This window comes from Xyrauchen texanus, chromosome 17 (genome assembly GCF_025860055.1).
Source record: "Xyrauchen texanus isolate HMW12.3.18 chromosome 17, RBS_HiC_50CHRs, whole genome shotgun sequence".
In the NCBI taxonomy this organism is placed as follows: domain Eukaryota; kingdom Metazoa; phylum Chordata; class Actinopteri; order Cypriniformes; family Catostomidae; genus Xyrauchen; species Xyrauchen texanus.
Window position 1 is genome coordinate 2,502,084 of NC_068292.1, and position 21,419 is coordinate 2,523,502.

General features: G+C 43.1%; 1 protein-coding gene across 3 annotated transcripts in view; it reads right to left on the reverse strand.

Moving 5' to 3' along the window:
• LOC127657570 (E3 ubiquitin/ISG15 ligase TRIM25-like) overlaps positions 1–21,419 on the reverse strand; it is a 115,002-nt gene that overhangs the window by 90,824 nt on the left and 2,759 nt on the right. For 2 of the 3 annotated variants that reach the window (XR_007972305.1, XR_007972304.1), the window contains exons 2-7: positions 17,130–17,225; positions 16,620–16,853; positions 16,252–16,411; positions 4,779–4,870; positions 4,449–4,545; positions 3,988–4,071 (exon numbers count right to left, since the gene is read on the reverse strand). Coding sequence is in view for 1 of the 3 variants with exons in the window: in XM_052146427.1 (XP_052002387.1) it covers positions 4,013–4,071; positions 4,449–4,545; positions 4,779–4,870; positions 16,252–16,411; positions 16,620–16,853; positions 17,130–17,225 (738 nt within the window). In the remaining 2 variants the exon portion in view is untranslated. Of the gene's footprint in view, positions 1–2,641; positions 4,072–4,448; positions 4,546–4,778; positions 4,871–16,251; positions 16,412–16,619; positions 16,854–17,129; positions 17,226–21,419 lie in introns of those variants that run through there. The other variant, XM_052146427.1, reaches the window with a different exon arrangement.

The window sequence follows — 21,419 nt, forward strand, 5'->3', positions numbered from 1 at the left end:
TCATTTTAAATATGTGGAGTGGTTAAAAAATTAATTACTTCAACCTAAGTGTGTCAACTTCTGAAAGATGGATGGGTGGATGGAAATGGTGGTCTTAACTATGAAGCTCTGAAAAGCACATGAAGGCAGCATTAATCCGTACAACTCCAGTGGTGTAATTCATATTTTCAGAAGCAATCAAATTAGTTTTGGGTGAGAAGCAAACCAAAATATATCTTCTTTTACACTATAAAACATAAGTGGTCTCCTTGGTTATCATGATTTCAAACTTGATTAGACTTCCTAGTGCCATGTAGTGTCTTGTGCGTAAAGCACCAGGAAGTGTAATTTAAACTAACGATAAAACAAAAACAATTTGACAAATAATACTTTAATAAATGTGTAAATATACACTCACCTAAAGGATTATTAGGAACACCATACTAATACTGTGTTTGACCCCCTTTCGCCTTCAGAACTGCCTTAATTCTACGTGGCATTGATTCAACAAGGTGCTGAAATCATTCTTTAGAAATGTTGGCCCATATTGATAGGATAGCATCTTGCAGTTGATGGAGATTTGTGGGATGCACATCCAGGGCACGAAGCTCCCGTTCCACCACATCCCAAAGATGCTCTATTGGGTTGAGATCTGGTGACTGTGGGGGCCATTTTAGTACAGTGAACTCATTGTCATGTTCAAGAAACCAATCTGAAATGATTCGAGCTTTGTGACATGGTGCATTATCCTGCTGGAAGTAGCCATCAGAGGATGGGTACATGGTGGCCATAAAGGGATGGACATGGTCAGAAACAATGCTCAGGTAGGCCACGGCATTTAAACGATGCCCAATTGGCACTAAGGGGCCTAAAGTGTGCCAAGGAAACATCCCCCACACCATTACACCACCACCACCAGCCTGCACAGTGGTAACAAGGCATGATGGATCCATGTTCTCATTCTGTTTACGCCAAATTCTGACTCTACCATCTGAATGTCTCAACAGAAATCGAGACTCATCAGACCAGGCAACATTTTTCCAGTCTTCAACTGTCCAATTTTGGTGAGCTCTTGCAAATTGTAGCCTCTTTTTCCTATTTGTAGTGGAGATGAGTGGTACCGGTGGGGTCTTCTGCTGTTGTAGCCCATCCGCCTCAAGGTTGTGCGTGTTGTGGCTTCACAAATGCTTTGCTGCATACCTCGGTTGTAACGAGTGGTTATTTCAGGCAAAGTTGCTCTTCTATCAGCTTGAATCAGTCGGCCCATTCTCCTCTGACCTCTAGCATCAACAAGGCATTTTCAGCCCACAGGACTGCCGCGATACTGGATGTTTTTCCTTTTCACACCATTCTTTGTAAACCCTAGAAATGGTTGTGTGTGAAAATCCCAGTAACTGAGCTGATTGTGAAATACTCAGACCGGCCCGTCTGGCACCAACAACCATGCCACGCTCAAAATTGCTTAAATCACCTTTCTTTCCCATTCTGACATTCAGTTTGGAGTTCAGGAGATTGTCTTGACCAGGACCACACCCCTAAATGCATTGAAGCAACTGCCATGTGATTGGTTGATTAGATAATTGCATTAATGAGAAATTGAACAGGCGTTCCTAATAATCCTTTAGGTGAGTGTATATCCAAATGCACACTTCTGATAATCTAAATCTAATAAACAGGCAATCAAACCACAGTCTCACCAGCCATCCACAAGTTATTATGGTTGTAACTTTACTTTCAAGTCATGTAATTGTTCTTTTTTCAATCAGATCTCAGCAATCTGCCCACAATATATGACATATTCTCATATTTTCTTCATGTTTTAACATTTTGTTGTGTCTCTCACACCACAAAGGATCAGAGTAGGGTACTACCACCCTACAGCCGAGAAATATACAGTAGTTAAACTAACAGCATTGCTAGATGCAGGTAATCACACATGCTCAAACTAACTCTCAATCGTATGCCCTTGCTCACACACACACATCTTAAAGGAATAGTTCACCAAAAATGAAATTCTTCCACATTTAATCACCCTCATGCCATCCCAGATGTGTATGACTTTCTGTCTTCTGTAGAACACAAATTAAGATTTTTAGAAGAATATTTCAGCTCTGTAGGTCCATACAATGCAAGTGAATGGTTGCCAAAATCCAAAATCCACATAAGGGCAACCGACTAACCAATATGACTCCAGTGGTTAAATTCATGTCTTCTGAAGCAATATGATAGGTGTGGGTAAGAAACAGATTAATTCTCCTCCATGATCAGTCAATCTCCACTTCAGTTTCACTTTCCCATTCTCCTTCTGTTTTAGGTGATTCACAATCTTAATGCATATTCCCCTACTGGGAAGAGAGAAGAATTTATAATAAAACTGATTTAAATTTTGATCTGTTTCTCACCCACACCTATCATACTGTATCAGAGCACATGGATTTTACCACAGGAGTCACATGGATTACTTTTATGCTTGCTTTTTGTGGATTTTGGAGCTTAAAAATTTTGGCATCCATTCATTTGCATTGTATGGACCTACTGAGCTGAAATATTCTTCTAAAAATCTTCATTTATGTTCTACAGAAGAAAGAAAGTCATACACATCTGGGATGCCAGGAGAGTGAGTACAAATTTTTGGGTGAACTCTCCCTTTAACTTGTTAGAAACAGCCCAAGCTGTTGTTAATAATTCTAAAGTGAAGTTTTCAAATTAGATACGGAGGCTTGAGCACATCTTTCAAACTAAGCAAGTGCCTGAAATATACAATATGCTCTTCCATAAAAAAGAGAATTTTGGGACACCCCTTGATTTGTCTTTACTTATTTATAGAGGTTCAATTCAATTCAATTCAATTTTATTTGTATAGCGCCTTTCACAACACACATTGCTTCAAAGCAGCTTTACAGAAGATCAGCATTAACAGAAGATAAAACTGTAATGTCTATAATGTCTATGAATCATCATTGTGCAATTTAGATAAAATAACGATTCTTAATCGTGTTTAAAAATAATTAAATAATAATTGTATTAATAACCCCAAGATGTGTGAATCTTCACTGGCCTCATGATTCGATTACGATTCAAAGCGTAACGATTGATTATAAAATGATACTTATCACGAATAAACTCTCCCGTTGATATGTGAGTGGGTTTGTGAAAGAATTTCGGGATCGTAGTTTCATTCGGGCACAAATGGTCATGTGTTTAATACAGCTGGTCTGCAAACAGTCGTGTTTGTGCACTTGACTTTAGTGTATGCACTTAATCAACCTGGAGTTAAGTGCCTTGCTCAAGGATACAATGGTGGTGGCTGTGGGGATAGAACCAGCAACCTTCTGATTACCAGTTTACCAGTTATGTGGTTTAGACCACTACACCACCGCCACTCCATTGCACACCACTGCTCTGCCGTGACTTAAACTGAACTCAGAATCGATTCTGATTCTTTTGAGAATCGATTCAGAATCGTTTGAGTATGAAACAATGCATCGCTGAAACAATTTTTTCCAACAGCTCTACTTATTTACTTGTTCACAGAACTGTTGCATAAAAGCAAAATCACATGAGCAATCATGCTGTTGTTTTGTATGTCAGCACAGCTTGTGGATTACATGCGGCACAAGGCCGTGTGACTGAATCACAGCCATGCTGATGTACGGAACAAGAGCAGAGTGAGATAGAATGTACTAGAAGTGACAAGAAAAAGACAGGCTACATGAGAGATGTAGGAGATGTTGGGAAAATTAGCAAAAAACAGCATGTCATTAAGATTTGCAAAACAAATGGAAGAGAACTGCTCAAATTAGTGCTTATTATAATAAATCAATGTTCAAGTTCTTGTAAAAGTAAACTAAGTATGTTTGTATAGGCTACTTGTGTTTCTGTAGTGCCCTTTATATTACTTTCTTCCAGACACTATGTAGGTCTGTGCATTTCACTGCAAGTATTCGTGATAGTAAAGAGGAATCTCAGTGTTCTGAGTTGGACACAGTACTGGGCTGCTGGGCTGACCTCTTCTCTCCTGTACGGTCTCTAGTTACAACAGATCAGGAGAAGCAGATCTCTGTGTGGAAGACTCCAGTTTTGGCTTGTTATCTAGAACCATCAATTGATGATATAAGAAGAAATAGAGTTATTTAGAGAAAAAATAAATATTGTTTTTGTTTTAAAATATAAGACTCTTGTGTTAGAATCTGTGATGCATTTAACTGCACATTAGGAATTAAATTCCCTCCTGCTAACACTCCTTATAGACATTTAAGTACAAAGAATCACATTCAGCACTAATTTAATCTAATCTATTATAATCTAATACCTTCTTTTAATTGGTACCTTGTATTGCACAGACATTACAAGAATTACCAAGACGTTACATCATTACAAAAAAACAAAATATTCACATAAAAATAGAGAACAGACTAATAGACTCTAAACCTGTAGGGAGAAGATGGGTGATAGCTGAGAAGCCTCACCTGTATTCACGATGACAGGTGGAGGAAAGCCCAGACCTCTGCTCACTATCTCCTCTGTGATATCCTTGCCGCCCTGGTTGGGGTCTCGAATGCGGAACTTAGAAGACATAAAGCAGGCACAGCATTATCTGATGAATCAGCATCTATGACCTCTTCCTATTTGGCATTTCTCAAGCCTTTAAAATATACTGTACTTATGCAACACAAATTCAGCTTTTCTACAACATATTTTGTTTGATGTATTATGAAGATAAAACATTCAAAAGTACATACTGCTTTTAAGAACCTAGATGATTCAGAACAAGCTTAAAGTGGTTTGTGCACACTCACTTTTTTTTTCTCCCACTTAGGAGGTCTAAACTCTTCAAAGGCTGGATATGTTCTTGTTTTGATTGGCTCAGGATAACAGGGGGTTCTTGCTGCTGCTCACAAGCCATACAAAAGAACAAGTTCCATATTAAAAGAATAGTTCACTCATAATTGACAAAAGATGTTGTCTAGCAGAATGTTATTGATTACTCCATTGTGCAAAAGATAAATTGTTATCCTGGTCATATAATTTGTAATTAAAAATGCTATATTAATGTATGTAGCAAGGAATGCGAAACAGAAGCGTTTTCACTAATGGTCTTTGACTATTAGACCCCATGTATGTACTGTATTTTCACATCTACTACTCAACTAACTTTTCTTTGCTGAATTAAAAAAACAAATCGTGTTAATGTTGCTATAATTATGAACGCAACTTCCACATGCCTAGTTGACAACAGGTAAAAGCGTGCACTTATTTCAGCTTTGTTATGTGGCAAACATGAAGTGGCTATCCATTAAAGTAACCTTTCTGTTCACAATTTTATCCACAAGCAGTAAGTAAATTACAGGTACCGCAAGCATATTAATAGTTAGCTCACAGCCCTAGCAGTGGTGGTCAGAAAAGTCACATGTACCCTTATATTTTGCAGCTTTGCAGTAGGTGAACCAGCGGTGATTGCAACACGGAAAGCATGGCTTCCCCAAAACATTGCATCAGAAATGTAAATCCTTTTTTTAAAGATTTCCCACCTAAATGGCATTAAGAAAATAATGGCTTATAACTATTAGAAAATAATAAATTGGGTTAATTGCATGGAAAAAAATTATAGAAAACCTTTTGAAATATGAAGAAAAATATATATAATCATTTGGACCAATTTCAAGCCGGTCGAAGCGACGCTTGCGGGCTATCTCTCGCCGGGCTCGGCATCGTCACTTAAGAAGCCCTCTCTCCTCTCAAAGCTTTGTAGGACAACCTCCACTTTAGTGGGAAGGGCTTATCAAGCAGCAGGTCAGGCTGGTGCTGCTCTGCACACTATGCTGTTTTACAGGCGTACAAGGCTGACCTCCTGGACGACCTGAGTGTGGGTTCTGCGCTTGACGAGCAAGCCTCAGACCCGCCTCGGTCCTGACTGAAGGGAGGCTCAAAAGCGAAGCGTGGCGAGTCGTGTTCCTCCTCCCAGGGATTGGGGACAGTCTCGCCGCCCTTGCCAGCCCCCGAAGCAAGACCTCAGGACTATAATTTCTAGTAAGAGAAAACCCTGACGGTCTTGCGCCTAGATTAGGAGGTAGCTCCCCTCGGGATGGGGCGCGTGCTTCACTTCACCCCTCCCGGTACCCCCTCGAAGCCCCTCCATTCCCGCCACCTCTTGGTGTTTCGGGTTGCAGAGGCTTCCGTCAAAATTGGGTGTTTTTAGCTGTTCCTGCATTTTATTCAGGACGCGAAACACTCGACAACACCTCAACAGGAAGTGTTAAAATATAATACCCATCTCAGAGATCCTGGCAGCGTGGAAACTTCTGCTGGATATATTCTTTTCTGTGGGTCTTATAAGGGCGTCAGGATTTAATTCTCTCGCCGCTTTTCCGTGTTTCAACGGCGTGTTCTCACTACCGTAAACCGGATTTCTTTTTATGTAAAAACAAAAAAAAACTCAATCTCCTGGTTAAAGGGGCCATGGTATGTGTTCCCCTTCCAGAGAGAGAGTTAGGTTATTACACTAAATACTTCCCGTTTCCCATGGAGTGTGAGGGGTGGTGTCTGGCTTAGATCTTAAAGCTTGAACTACCCATGGTGTTCAAGTCCAAGATGATGCCTGTCAAGACGGTCGTGTCTCAAGCCCTACAACTCGTTTGGCTGGTCACCATCGATCTTATGACGCATTTCTATACTTCATTTAGAAGTTCTGCCACAACATGGAAAGTTCCTGAGGTTCGCTTCCGGGGGCGAAGCCTTCCGGGGTCAGGTTCTTTCACTCAGCCTAGCCCTTTTTACCCGCACATTCACAATGCATGATGTAGCGCTGGCTCCTTGCAACTCCGGGGCATCTGCATTCTGAATTATGTAGACGACTGGCTGATCCTAGCGCAGTTCCAGGAACTGGCAGTTCAGCACAGGGACATCGTCTTAGCTCATCTGTTTCTCTGGGGCTGAGGCTCAACGGCAATAAAAGCGTCCTCTCTCCCACTCAGAACACTGTCTATCGGGGCATCGTATGGAGTTCAATCACAATGCGGGCACAACTGTCTCCCGCTAGGATTGAGTCCATTCAGATCACCCTGAGCAAAGTCGGGCTAGGTCAAGGTTGCACTGTTATCAGTATCAACGATTACCAGGTCTCAGGGCGAACGCGTCCACGGTGATCCCTCTGGACCTTCTGCTCATGAGAATGTTTTTTGTTGTGGCCAAAAGCCAGGGGATTTCTTCCAAGGGCCAAAACCCCTAGGCTAAATAGGGTTACGCGCCTCAGGCTTCGTTCCCTTTCTGTGTGGTTCAGACCCCGGTTTTCTGCCTTGGGTCCCACTCTAGGTGCGTCTTGTTGTTGCAGGCTGTACCCCGCCCGACAAACGCCTCCCTGACGGGCCGGGTAGCGGCCTTAAGTGGTCGTCCAGCTTAAGGGGATAGGAGGGTCGTCAGCTCGGTTGTCACAGTCACTGTCTCGGGTTGATGGCTGTATTTATGGCCCTGAAATTCCTCCTCCTGAGGCTGCCATGTCTTGGTGCGGGTGGACAATACAGCGGTAGCCTCTTACATAAATCATCAAGGAGACCCACGTTCTTGTCAGCTGTATTTCTGACACGTTGGGTTCTCCTTATGGGCCCAGGGCAAGCTCCTGTTACTCAGGTCAGTTATATCCCTGGATGCCCGTATATGGGAGCAGATTTACGGTCCAGACAGAAAATACCAATGGGGGAGTTAAGAACTCCACCCTGAGGTAATAGTTGCCCAGAGTTCGCCACCAAGGGTTTTTTCCTCTTCCTGATAGCACCGCGCTGGCCGAACAGGGCTTGGTTCTCGGAGCTAATCTCTTCCCTCGACGGCTCGCCTTGGGCGATTCCGAACAGGAAGGATCTTCTATCTCAGGCACAGGGCAATATTTCATCCCTGCCCCAAATTGTGGAATCTTTCATGTTTGGCCCCTAAGGGTACCAACTGAGGGACACAGGGCTCTCTCCTGAGGTTATCGAGACCTTTTTAAATGCCAGGCTTTTTCCACTTGGAACAAGTTTGGGTGAGCTCTTAGGGCAGAAGAGGACCTCTTCGCCTCTATGAATAGCGCAATGTCTCCTCTACTTCTCCCTGAAATCACCCAGCCCCTTGGGTCTGGACGTTAAGACACATACATGACCCAGAATGCGTCTGTATGCGTTTCTTTCCCGGTTTCTCTGCTCCGGGAGTCTTGGCGATGTTCACCAGCAAGGGTCTTGCCTCCTATTAATGGCGCTGCGCTGGCCGAACAGGATATGTTTCTCGGAGATAATTCCTCTCCTCGACGGCTCGCCTTGGCGATTCCGAACAGGGAGGACCTTCTCATCCTTGGCCCAAATTGTGAAACCTTTCATGTCTGGCCCCTAAGGGTACCAAATGAGGTTCACAGGGTTTTCTCTTGAGATTATCGAGACCATTTCAAGTGCTAGGGCTCCCTCCACTTGGAACTGATCTGGGTAGATTTTACAGGGCAGAAGAGGACCTCTTCGCCTCTGTTGATAGCGCAATGTCTCCTCTACTTCTCCCCGAGTGGATGTTTTGCCACTCCGGGCTCTTATGCCCTTGAGTCGACATCTCAAGCTCATGTCTGGACAAGTTTGTGATGCGGCAGGCTGGTCCTCTCCACTCACATTCATCAGTTTTTATGACAAGTTTGTGTTGCGATAGGGTTCTCTTCGCACACATTCATCGAAGTTTATGGGTTAGATGCTTTGCTACTCCGGACTCTTATGTCCTTGAGTCGACATCTCAGCCCATGCCTAAACAAGTTTGTGATGCGGCAGGCTGGTCCTCTCCGCTCACATTCATCAGTTTTTATGACAAGTTTCTGTCGCGATAGGGTTCTCTTCGCACACATTCATCGAACTTTATGGGTTAGATCCTTTGCTACTCCGGGCTCTTATGCCCTTGAGACGACATCTCAGCTCATGCTTGAACAAGTTTGTGATGTGGCAGGCTGGTTCTCTCCGCACACATTCATCAAAATTGAATGGTTTAGATGTTTATGCTACTCCGGGCTCTTATGCAATTGAGTCTTATGCTCGTGTTTTTGTGAGTACACTGCACAACCGTAGGGGTCCGGACAGCTACAAGTGCAGCGGCGTGGGTACTGCGTTCCCCGTAGCGCTTAGCAAAAGCGCAGCATCAAAGTGAAGCTTTTTGATTTTTAAGATCATGAGAAACGTCTCGGGTTACATGTGTAACCCTTGTTCCCTGAAAAAAGCGGAACGAGATGCTGCGCTTCTTTGCCGCACTGGGACGTCCCAGGACTGCTCTTCAAAAAGAAGTATCTGACGACACCTGGTGACGTATCCATTTATAGCCTGGCCGCATCTAATGATTACATCAGCCGAGGCTATAAATTCTGGTCAATGTTCATTGAGTGTTACACACATTATTCAGCTTGGTTCACAGCTAGAGCTGTTCCCGTAGCGCTTAGCAAAAGCGCAGCATCTCGTTCCGCTTTTTTCAGGGAACAAGGGTTAACACATGTAACCCGAGACGTTTCTCATGATCTTAAAAATCTTTTGATCTGAAGGTGTATCCTTAATCTATAGCAAGTGCTACAGGAAGTGTGGGGTGAAATGTCACCTGAGTATCTGGACTCAACTGATCTCAACTGATCTATTCGGACTGGGTCGCGGACAGCAGGGAAAGAACAATGCCATGGTTCTGCCATTGAAGATATTTCGGCGGCCACCAAGGCAGATTTAATGATAATCTCGCAAACAGCTAATGCGGGACATGGGCAATTTACAGCCTCATTTATTGTAAAAACGTTTTTATTTTTCATTGGATATTTCAATTAACTTGCATTGGGACATCACGCGTCTCCACAAGCGTATAACATGCTCATGGTTGCCAGATAAGAGATGAAACACCCCCAGTTTGAGATTTATACTTGCGAAAATTGGAAATATTTTGCCTAATGTTGTACTTATTTTGTGCAATCTGGCAACCACGTCTCACTTTCCCCTTTGAACAAACTTGGCGATCTGTAGTGCAATATTCTGCTCAAGGAAAAGTGTTATACGGCTACTCTGTGTGCATTCTTGAAGCTGCTTGTAATGCTACCGATTTTGCAGGTAAACCTTCTCAGTGATAAAAGTAGATCTCGGCATCATTGACACATGGAGGAGTAATCACTGACATGTGAGCAAAAGCAAGCCAGAGACGAATATGTATATGTATTTATTATTTGTGCAATTTAGAAATGTTGAAGTCCCTGCCCCTGTATGTTAATATAACTCTTGCAGTAATCATTTATCAAAGTCATGCAGTCTGTGTTATTCAGTTGTGTGATGAAAGTCAAACGTTGACATCAACAACAAAAACTGACATCAACAACAAAAATAATGTCACTTGATGCATGTCCTTGTACTGGAAAACCATGAACAAAACTATGCAACATAAAAGGAAATGCAACCCAGGATACATTAAATACTGGTTATGTTTAATCTATGGCAGGTCGCCACTTGATTTCCAATGTAAAATCTGTCCTGAAGCAAAACCAGTTGAGAATCACTTGAGTTAAAGGTACAGACAGGAGCAGTCTGGCCTCACTGTCGTGCACCTACAGTATATGTTAACTGTTAATAATCATAGGACATTACTTAAAAAGCTCACACAGCTAATATTATTTTTCATTGAACATATAAACTAACATGCTTTAGTTATACAACATGTTATAGTTACATGCAATTTTTTATCATGTTTATAATTCGATTTATTATTATAATTCTGTTAGCTTTCTTATTTTTTCTATTTATTTTATTAACAAAAGGGACACTTTTGTTTACACATACTTCAATAAAATAAATGGTTTCAAGTTTCAATTATAATAAAGTGTTGGCTTTATAAAAATAAAAAAAATAAAAAAATAACCCTTCCGTTTTCACTGATAATAGTAATTGTGTAATACCGTTTACCGTGAAATTTTCTGAGACGGTTATCATACCGTGAAAATCTCATACCGTTGCATCCCTACTGACAGCTAGAATGCCAAGGATCTTGTCATTGCTGCACATGGAGAATTTTTTGATAAATACTTTTTCAAGTAGTTTAAGAAGTTCTAAACATTGTTTTCAAATTGTAATAGTAATTTTTCATGTTATTAATGTCCTAACTATACATTGTGATCAGTTGAATGCCATTTTGGTGAATAAAAGTAAAAATGTATGTGTGTGTGTGTGTGTGTGTATATATGTATGTGTGTGTGTGTACACAGGTTTGGCTATAGTTATGAGTGCCAGATTTCTTAAAATGTCCTCACTAATATAGTGAAACTGGTAGAAAACTGACTTGTGAGGACATTTTAGCTGGTCCTCAAAAGTAAAAAAGGCTCATAAATCAGCTAAATTATGTTTATCTTTAAATCTAAATGAAGTGCACAGGTTTCTGTGAGGATTAGGTTTAGGGGTAGTGTTAGGGATAGAATATATATTTAGCCTGCTATAAAATCAATGAAAATCTATGAGATATCCTCACTAATATAGTAAAACATCCTGGTTACTTCTGTAACCTCCGTTCCCTGATGGAGGGACCGAGACGTTGTGTCGATTAAATGACACTAGGGCTCACACTTGGGAGCTGATCTTTGATAAAAGGCCAATGGGAATTGGCGAGTGGTATTTCCATGCCACTCCCCCAGACATATGGGTATAAAGGAGCTGGCGTGTGAACCAGTCATTCAGGTTTTGTGCTGAGGAGCCGAGAGAGAAGGTTCCATCCATTTCAGTGGGTAATCCAGCGTTGTGGCAGGAGAGACACAACGTCTCGTTCTCTCCATCAGGGAACGGAGGTTACGGAAATAACCAGGACATTCCCTATCTGTCACTCACTCAATGTTGTGTTGATGAAGTGACACTAGGGGTCCCCTACAAAAACGCCACAACTAGCTAGGAGTGGTGGTGGCATAGTGGCTAAAGCACAGTGCTGTTAATCAGAAAGTTCGAACCCCACAGCCACCACCATTGTGCCCTTGAGCAAGGCACTTAACTCCAGGTTGTTCCGGGGGGATTGTCCCTGTAATAATAGCACTGTAAGTTGCTTTGGATAAAAGCATCTGCCAAATGCATAAATGTAAATGTAAATGTGTTACGTGAACTGGCATTGCAAGACAGGCAGACTACTGTGTGCCTCATAGTTAGTGTACCAGGCCGACACGTAACCTCCCCCGACACGGTTATGAGCGTCGAACAGTCCTTTGGGGACAAGTCGACTGCCCAAAGAAAGAATGGGGGCAGGCTAGCCCAGTCGGACGAAACCGGCTCAACCCAGAGATTGTAGAACCTCACAAAAGGTGTTGGGTGTTGCCCAGCCCGCTGCTCTGCAAATGTCTGTAAGAGAGGTGCCACTGGTCAGGCGTCACACTCCTGGCCCTGCAGGAGGCGGCATGTGCAGAGCGTGGTATGCCATAACGTCAATGATCCAGTGGCTAATCCTCTGCTTGGAGACAGCGCTTCCTTTCCGCTGTCCGCCAAAGCAGACAAAGAGCTGCTCAAAGGCTCTGAAGCTCTGTGTGTGGTACAAATAGATGCATAAAGCGGACACAGTACCGGACACAGCAACGTCAAGGCTGGGTCTGCCTCCTCCTGAGGCAGCGCTTGCAGGTTCACCATCTGATCCCTGAATGGGGTCGTGGGAACCTTGGGCACATAGTCCGGTCAGGGTGTCAGGATCATATGCGAGTAGCCCGGACCGAATTCCAGGCACGTTTCGCTGACAGAGAACACTTGCAGGTCACCTACCCTCTTGATGGAAGTGAGCGCAGTCAGAAGGGCAGTCTTTAAAGAAAGTCCATTAAGCTCAGCTGAATCCAGGAGCTCAAAGTGGGCTCCCCGTATACCCCAAAGGACTACGGAGAGGTCCCATGAGGGAACGAGGCATGATCTGGAGGGATTCAACATCCTGGTGCCAGACATGGAGTTTCCAGAGGTCTGGTCGCTGTTGTCAGATGGTGCCTTATCTCTGAGAAAGAAGGTGCTTCCTCAGGGGAATTTGCCAGGGAGGGGCTGATGGGAGGATTGTGAGGTCTGAGAACCAAGTCTGGGTGGGCCAGTAGGGTGCTACAAGGATGACCTGTTCCTCATCCTGACATGTTGTCTGCCTGAGCCAACACATGCTTGCAAGGAGACCCGTTCTAGGGGAACACCTGCCCGTAGAAAAAAGGTCCAAGGGCTGAAGAGATGGCTACAGATCGGCGTGATAGCCACACGATGTGTCCTGGGGCACCATGCCCATCTCGGGAGCCAGTGCTTAAGCGGTCTCATATGTATCAACCAGAGCGGTGTGGCCACCGCTGAGGATGCCATATGCCCCAGGAGCCTTTGAAATAGTTTCAGTGGAACTGGCGTCTTCTGTCGGAACGACTTCAAACAGGTTAGCACCGACTGGGAACGCTCGTTCGTGAGGTGCGCCATCATCGAGACTCAGTCCAACTCCAGACCGAGAAAAGAGATGCTCTGAACCAGAAGGAGCTTGCTCTTTTCCCATTGACCCGAAGCACTATCCGGCTGAGGTGCGAGAGCACCAGGTCCCTGTGCACACACAACATATCCCGAGAGTGAGCTAGGATTAGCCAGTCGTCAAGATAGTTAAGGATGTGAATGCCCACTTCCCTTAACGGGGCAAGGGCTGTTTTCTGCGATCTTCGTGAAGACACAAGGAGACAGAGACAGGCCTAAAAGGGAGGACCTTGTACTGGTAAACCCGAACTTCGAACGCAAACCACAGGAAGAGTCTGTTCCGAGGCAGAATCGAGACGTGGAAGTACTTTAAGTATACCGCCGTGAACCAATCTTGATGCCTGATGCTCGCTAGAATGCGTCTTTGCATCAGCATCTTGAACGGGAGTCTGTGTAAAGACTGGTTCAGTTCTTGCAGATCCAAGATTGGTACGCAACCCACCACCTTTCTTCGGTACAATGAAGTAGGGGCTGTAAAACACGTTCTCCGTGTCGGCTGGAGGGACAGGCTCTATGGCTCATGGTGTGGGAACACCCAGGTGTGGGTGTGTTTGTGCCACAGCTGCGCCCACAGGGGTGGGGGGACCACGGCTAAAGTGCTGAACCTGCCAAAAGGGGATGGTGGACAGTGGTAGTAATGACGGCCATACGCATCGGTTATGGGACCCAGGGAATGAGAAAACTGCTCTTTTGTTGAGTGTTTGTGTACCGCAGCCCTTGGCGACATGCAGACAGGGTGCAGGATCTTGAGCCATGCCGGGGCAGGATATGCTGAATGGCCGCTGTCTGCTGTTTTGCTGCCGAAAACTGCTGGGCAAAGTCCCAGAGAGTGTCGCCGAATAGGTCAGCCTGGGAAATGGGGGTGTTCAGGAATCGTGCCTTGTTGGCCTCTCGCATCTCGACCAGGTTAAGCCATAGGTGGCGCTCCTGTGCCAACAAAGTGGATATCGTCTACCCAAGAGACCGAGTCATGACCTTCGTCTTCGAAGGGCGAGGTCGGTCGCCGAGAACAGCTCTTGCATCAATCCCGGGGCGGAACTACCCTCGTGCAGTTATTTCAATGCCTTGGCTTGGTGTACTTGCAGGAGAGCCATGCTGTCAGGGACAACGTAAACCTACAGGCCCTTGACGGGTGGCGGCGCTCTGTGGGCATAGGTGCACCGCAAGCCCTTATCCACAGGAGGTATTGCCAAGTAACCCCTGAGTAACCACGCCCGAAGGAGGAAGCCCAGCGGTTTCCGCAACTGACTGAATGAGACCACTCTTCGACGCTACATTTGAAAGCTCATCACCTTCGTGGGCACTGAACAAGAGGTCGAACTCACCCTGAGACAAGCCGGTGCACTCATCCGGAAGCCTACCCAGAGTAAAAGAGCATGCTGGTGAATAGGAGGTCCGTGAGGATTCGCCCGGCGAAGGTGGTCCAATTGGGTTCCCCAAATCACCCCCAGTGCTAGCCGCGCTGGCCTCATACCCGTAGGTAGAAGGACCGAGGAGGGGAGGCGCTGGGGTTGCGTGCTTTCTTACGAAAGTGAGCCACGACTGCAATGTTGCCATGGTCATGTTCTCGCAGTGAGGACATGACACATCCACAAAGTATGTCTCCACGTGGGCAGCGCCCAGGCACGAAAGACAGCGATTGTGGCCGTCTGAAGGCGAGAGATAACGACCGCATCCAGGAATAACACACAAACGGAAAGGCATCTTTAAAAAGACCGTTTTAATCAAAGATCAGAGGTGTCTCGGGCTGCCAAGAGTGGCCCTAGTGTAACTTCATCGACACAACATCGAGTAAGTGACAAATAGGGAACAAACATGTTTGTGTGTTTGTGTGTGTGTGTGTGTGTGTGTGTTAAATTCCATAAATATTTATATATAAACAATTTATGTGTTGTTCGCATGACAACTGTACCTGGGTAAAATTTTGTACAATATATATTATTTTTCCTGTCAAAATGCATTTATTTGCATTTTAGGAAGGAAAACAATATGTATCAATAATATAATAATAATAATAATGTATACAGATAGAAATACACTAAAACAGCACTGTAGAGTGGAGGGCGGGGTTGGGCACAACGCATGCCCGGTCCCCAATCAGCCTGATGGGGGCACGCGATGGATAAAGGAGAATAACACAGAGCAGCTCCATTTCATTCTATCTCTCTGGAACAGTTGTCTCCGGCCTCCTTTATCCATCGCATGCCCCCATCAGGCCGGTGATGATGGTTCCATAGAGAGACAATAACACAGAGATGCTCCATGTCATTCTCTCTTTCCAGAATCCCCCGAGTGCCCCCATCCGGCTGATTGGGGACCGGGCGTGCGTTGCTCCAGCCCAGCCCTCCTCCACTTTACAAGCACCAGTTCAAGTAACATGAAATGTTTCTGAAAGTCTAAGCGGAAGTTTGACTAATTGAAAAAATTGTCCCGATAGGTTGTGTATTCATTGGAATGTGCATTAAATCTCTTAAACGCTCATCCTGCACAATATTAATCAGCCGATTAATATTCACTCCACTTCGAATATGGAATAAAAATTATTTGAGTCAGGTAGTCAAATGCAGCTTTGAACACCACATGAAAAAGGCTGCAGACACCGGCCATGTTTGAAATGGCAAACTTCCCATTCAAATCTTACTGCTTCGGTCATATTTATGTCTAGTAGAAAGTAGCATGGTAGTATGCCATTTTGAACACAGCCAACATCTTATTCTGCTTTTAGCACTGCTATGGAAACCAACAGACAAGTATGACATTTTAATACATGATGCGCAACTTATTTCTGAAAATAATCAAATCTCCAGTAACTTACCTCTACCAGATATCTTTTCTATCTCCCATTTGCAGAAATCCTCAAATTTCCCTCTAAGCAGAGAGACAGATTGTCTTACATCATCAAAAGAGAGGAGAGAACTGACAGTGATGTTGTCTCGGTTGACAGATTCTGGAGGGACAGATAGAGACGGCAAATTCTACAGACACACAAAGACAAAACACAATTATGAAATCTAGATTCATACAATCTACTTTCTTAAATAAAACAACAAAACAGAGTAAATTAAACCCCAGTTCTCCAGAGCAGGAAGAATTTTAGATCAAGATCAAAGATCAGAGTCAGTTCTGAGAGTCTTTTCAGTTCCCTGTCCTAGCAGACCTTGCTGTTATATTGATATCTGTTACCTTTAGGAAATGGATGTGATCCTCTGTATGTAAAAGCTGCTGGACCTCAGCATCTCTCCTCCTCAGATCAGAAATCTCCTTCTCTAGTTGCTCCAAGAGTCCTTCAGCTAGACTTACTGCAGCTTTTTCCCGAGCTCTGATCAGCTGGGTCACCTCAGAGCTCCTTCTCTCAATGGAGCGAACCAGCTCAGTAAAGATCCTCTCACTGTCCTCCACAGCAGTCTGTGCAGAGTGCTGTTACCCACACATTAAAAACACAAGACCTGTGAGTCACAGAGAGCACCAGCACTGGAAGAATCTTAACAGAGTAATCAGTTTTCAGTTTCCTAACATTATCGTTTTCCATCATATGAGGTAATGACAGCATATTCGGTGGAGGGAAACGTCGTTGTGACGTTATGTTGATAAGAGGCGTAAATGTTGCGAAATCAATGCATTTTAGAAGGAAAACATATTAGTGTGGATGTGGCATCAAACAGCAGTTGTTTTTCTCTTCGTTTCAAAACTCACCTTATGAGACTTCAAAGCCTCTCTCAGTTTCTGAACATCTTTTGTTCCTTCCTGGATTCTCAGCTTGAATTTACTCTGTGCCTCCTTCAACTGTTTCTGTAGAACAAAAAAATAGTTAACTTCAGAAATGTTTTTCATTGAACTCTTACAGGAATAGATCACCCAAATAGGATTATTCTCTCATTATTTACTAAACCTCACCCATCAAACTCGCATCATTTTTTTCTTCTGCAAAACCCAACCATTATATGTTGAAGGATTTATGAGGTGTTATTGTAATTTATGGCATGATAGATTGGGGTGAAAAACAAAGAAAAAAATAATCATTCCTTATACACCAAAACCAGCTCTCCAATGAACATTAATGGGAGAAGCTTTTTCACATGTTTTTGCATTTGCAAAACTTTGATGTTCTTTTTGGAGCTTGAACGTTTTGGACCATATTTCCTTTGGACAAAAACACCAACATCCATAAACACATACATCCTTCAAAAAATTTCGCCATGCAAAACCACTTTTTTTCTCTCCCCGGAAATATTTTAGTGTGCCCTCGGAATAAGTTTTGCATTATTTGCAGTAAATTTACCATGTTTTTACAACAGTAGCCATATTTTAACCATGAGATTTGTAGTAAAATCACAGTAATAATACAGGAAAACTTAAACAGTGTTAATATAATAAAATAATATTGGTTACTATGGTTTTACTACAGATACCATAGTTTATTTTATGTTTTTATCCCTTTTTCTCCCAATTTGGAATGCCCAATTCCCACTACTTAGTAGGTCCTCGTGGTGGTGCGGTTCCTCACCTCAAGCCGGATGGTGGAGGACAAGTCTCAGTTGCCTCTGCTTCTGAGACCATCAACCTGCTCTTCTTATCACATGTCTCATCCTGCATGACAACGTGGAGACTCACAGCACATAGAGGCTCATGCTACTCTCCGCGATCCAAGCACAACTTACCACACGCCGCATTGAGAGTAAGAACCACTAATCGTAACCACTAGGAGGTTACCCCATGTGACTCTACCCTCCCTAGCAACTGGGCCAATCTGGTTGCTTAGGAGACCTGGCTGGAGTCACTTAGCACACCCTGGATTCGAACTCGCAACTACAGAGGTGATATTCAGCATCAATACTCACTGAGCTAGCCAGGCCCCCACAAATTCCATAGTTTAACTATATGGTTACTTTAGTAAACTATGGTTTACAGTAAACAAAAAGTATAATATGGTGCTCTTTATATAACTATAGAAATATTGTAGACTGTAGTAACCATAGTTTTTTGGCAGAACCCATAGATTTACTAGAGTATTCTTGTACTAACTATGAAAAGTAGCCTTTTTTTGTCATTGTTGTTGCAGAAACCATGGTTAAGCTTGTGGTTACTATAGTCTTACTACAAATACCATGGTTAAAATAAATGAACTATAAACTAGACAATAGGCTGGGCTAGTTAAACTATGGTATTTGTAGTTGTAAACCATAGTAACCTCACAATTATGATTTTTATTACCACAGTTTCCCTTTTCTATATTATTACTATGGTTTCACTACGAACATCAAGGTCAAAATATGTTTTATGTAGTAAAACCATGGTTAATTTTTTATAATTGCAAATGCAATTGTTTAATTATTTAGTGTAAATAAATAACATTATACTTTGTAGTTGTTGCAAGTGGCTAGAGTCTTTCCTATATTTTTGCTTATTGATATTGTGCTTGAAATCAACTGTAATCATATTCATATATTCACACTTATGTACTCAGATTTATATTCATTTATATAATCACTGTATTTCTATCATTATATTCCTGCTTGATGCCTTGTGTATCCAATGTTCCCGTGAGAACTAAATGAATGCGTGAGACTAAATTTATACATTTGGTCCTCTAATATAGGAGTTTGTTACCCTTTTGGCCTGATGAGGTTTCAGAGCTGGAATGAGAGCGCATAGTTTATGTCTGCTATTATTCTAAGAAACATGCAGACATAGAACAGACAGACCTAGTACACAACAGGATATGTTTCGAACACTTGTCCTCACGTTTTGCTGAGATATGTACAGTGGGTACGGAAAGTATTCAGACCCCCTTAAATTTTTCACTCTGTTATACTGCAGCCATTTGCTAAAATCATTTAAGTTCATTTTTTTTCCTCATTATTGTACACACAGCACCCCATATTGACAGAAAAACACAGAATTGTTGACATTTTTGCACATTTATTAAAAAAGAAAAACTGAAATATCACATGGTCCTAAGTATTCAGACCCTTTGCTGTGACACTCATATATTTAACTTCTTCTGATCATCCTTGAGATGGTTCTACACCTTCAATTGAGTCCAGCTGTGTTTGATTATACTTATTGGACTTGATTAGGAAAGCCACACACCTGTCTATATAAGACCTTACAGCTCACAGTGCATGTCAGAGCAAATGAGAATCATGAGGTCAAAGGAACTGCCTGAAGAGCTCAGAGACAGAATTGTGGCAAGGCACAGATCTGGCCAAGGTTACAAAAAATTTCTGCTGCCCTTAATGTTCATAAGAGCACAGTGGCCTCCAGTATCCTTAAATGGAAGACGTTTGGGACGACCAGAACCCTTCTTAGAGCTGGCTGTCCGGCCAAACTGAGCTATCGGGGGAGAAGAGCCTTGGTGAGAGAGGTAAAGAAGAACCCAAAGATCACTGTGGCTGAGCTCCAGACAGGGACGGACTGACAATCTGTGCGTTCGGGAAAAGTCCAGAACGGCCGTCCAACCGAGGGCCGTCCGTCGGCACAAAAAAAAGTATAATAAAGCAATATGAACAGCCAACAGTAGGGACACTAATACGATCACTTATATGCAACGTGTAAAAAAAAAAACTGAGGAAGAAGAGTCGGCCTACTAGCCAGTTTGTGATTCGTCCCGGCCGCAGTCAGATTTGTAATGGAAGCAGGTCAGTTTAGAAAAATGTACAGTTTTGTACATGAGCTGCAGCCAGGACCGAAATTAACCCTTTCGCGCACGCATACAATCACACACACACACACACACACACACACACACCAGTGTGATTAGAACGGTCAGTGCACCGTGATTAGCTGCTAATATTAAATGTGCTTTGGCGATGGCTGGCGCTGAGCCAGAGACGGACGCAGCTCAGCGCTGTCATATCACAACTTAGTTTTCAGTGTTTTCAACCACATAATGTTTCTTTTAGGTTTTAGGTTTCAGACATATAATTTCATTTCACATACGTAGGTACTAAACAAACAATACAATACATTTAGAGAGACATAGAGTTTGTAAAATACACACTGATGTCTATGGAAACGGCAATAATATTCCTTTCCATAATAATAAGACACGCTTTATTCATATCAATCAGATACACATTGTGAAAGTAACTTTAAAGTTTACTCTATTCTTCTCCCAGTTCACGGTCACTTACTTTCATGTATTTTGGGAGAAGTGGATGAATTAACGTGTTGTAGCCTAAATCCAACAGATCCGATTCTCTGAACTGTGGCACTATGACGGCGCCCATCAGCTCACAGCTCAACTAACGCGATCGTTATAAAGGTGTTTAGACAACAAAACTCACCCACTTGCATTTATTTGACAATCTGAATATCAGATATTTCATGCTAACATGCTAACAAATGTGTGAATATTTTTAATAAAAAAGGAAAACGGCATAAAGCATATCATCATTCATTCAGTGCTGTTGTGGCTGCGGTGTGTCACGTGACAAGCAATGACGCGTCACCATGGAAACCATAAAGTAAATAACGGTCTAAATAACAGTCAGCCAGAATATTTTACATTTATGTGAAAGGGTTAAATCGCCGGCAGAATGGCTAGCAGAAAACGTAAGGAGAAAGGTGGATGGGAAAAAGTAAAAGAAAAGAGGGCCAAGTTTCTCGAGACTGATGCAGCAAAATGTAAAAAGCTCACAGAGCTTATCAGGACATCCTGGCTAGTGTCTGTTGCGCGGCTAGTGGCGAATGGCCGGATGATGGGCCTATTTGGGAGAAAGTCCAGGGCTGTTTTTTAGCCCCAGTCCGTCCCTGGCTCCAGAGATGCAGTCGGGAGATGGGAGAAAGTTGTAGTAAGTCAACCATCACTGCAGCCATCCACCAGTCGGGGCTTTATGGCAGAGTGGCCCGACGGAAGCCTCTCCTCAGTGCAAGACACATGAAAGCCTGCATGGAGTTTGCTAAAAAACACCTGAAGGACTCAAAGATGGTGATAAATAAGATTCTCTGGTCTGATGAGACGGAGATAGAACTTTTTGGCCT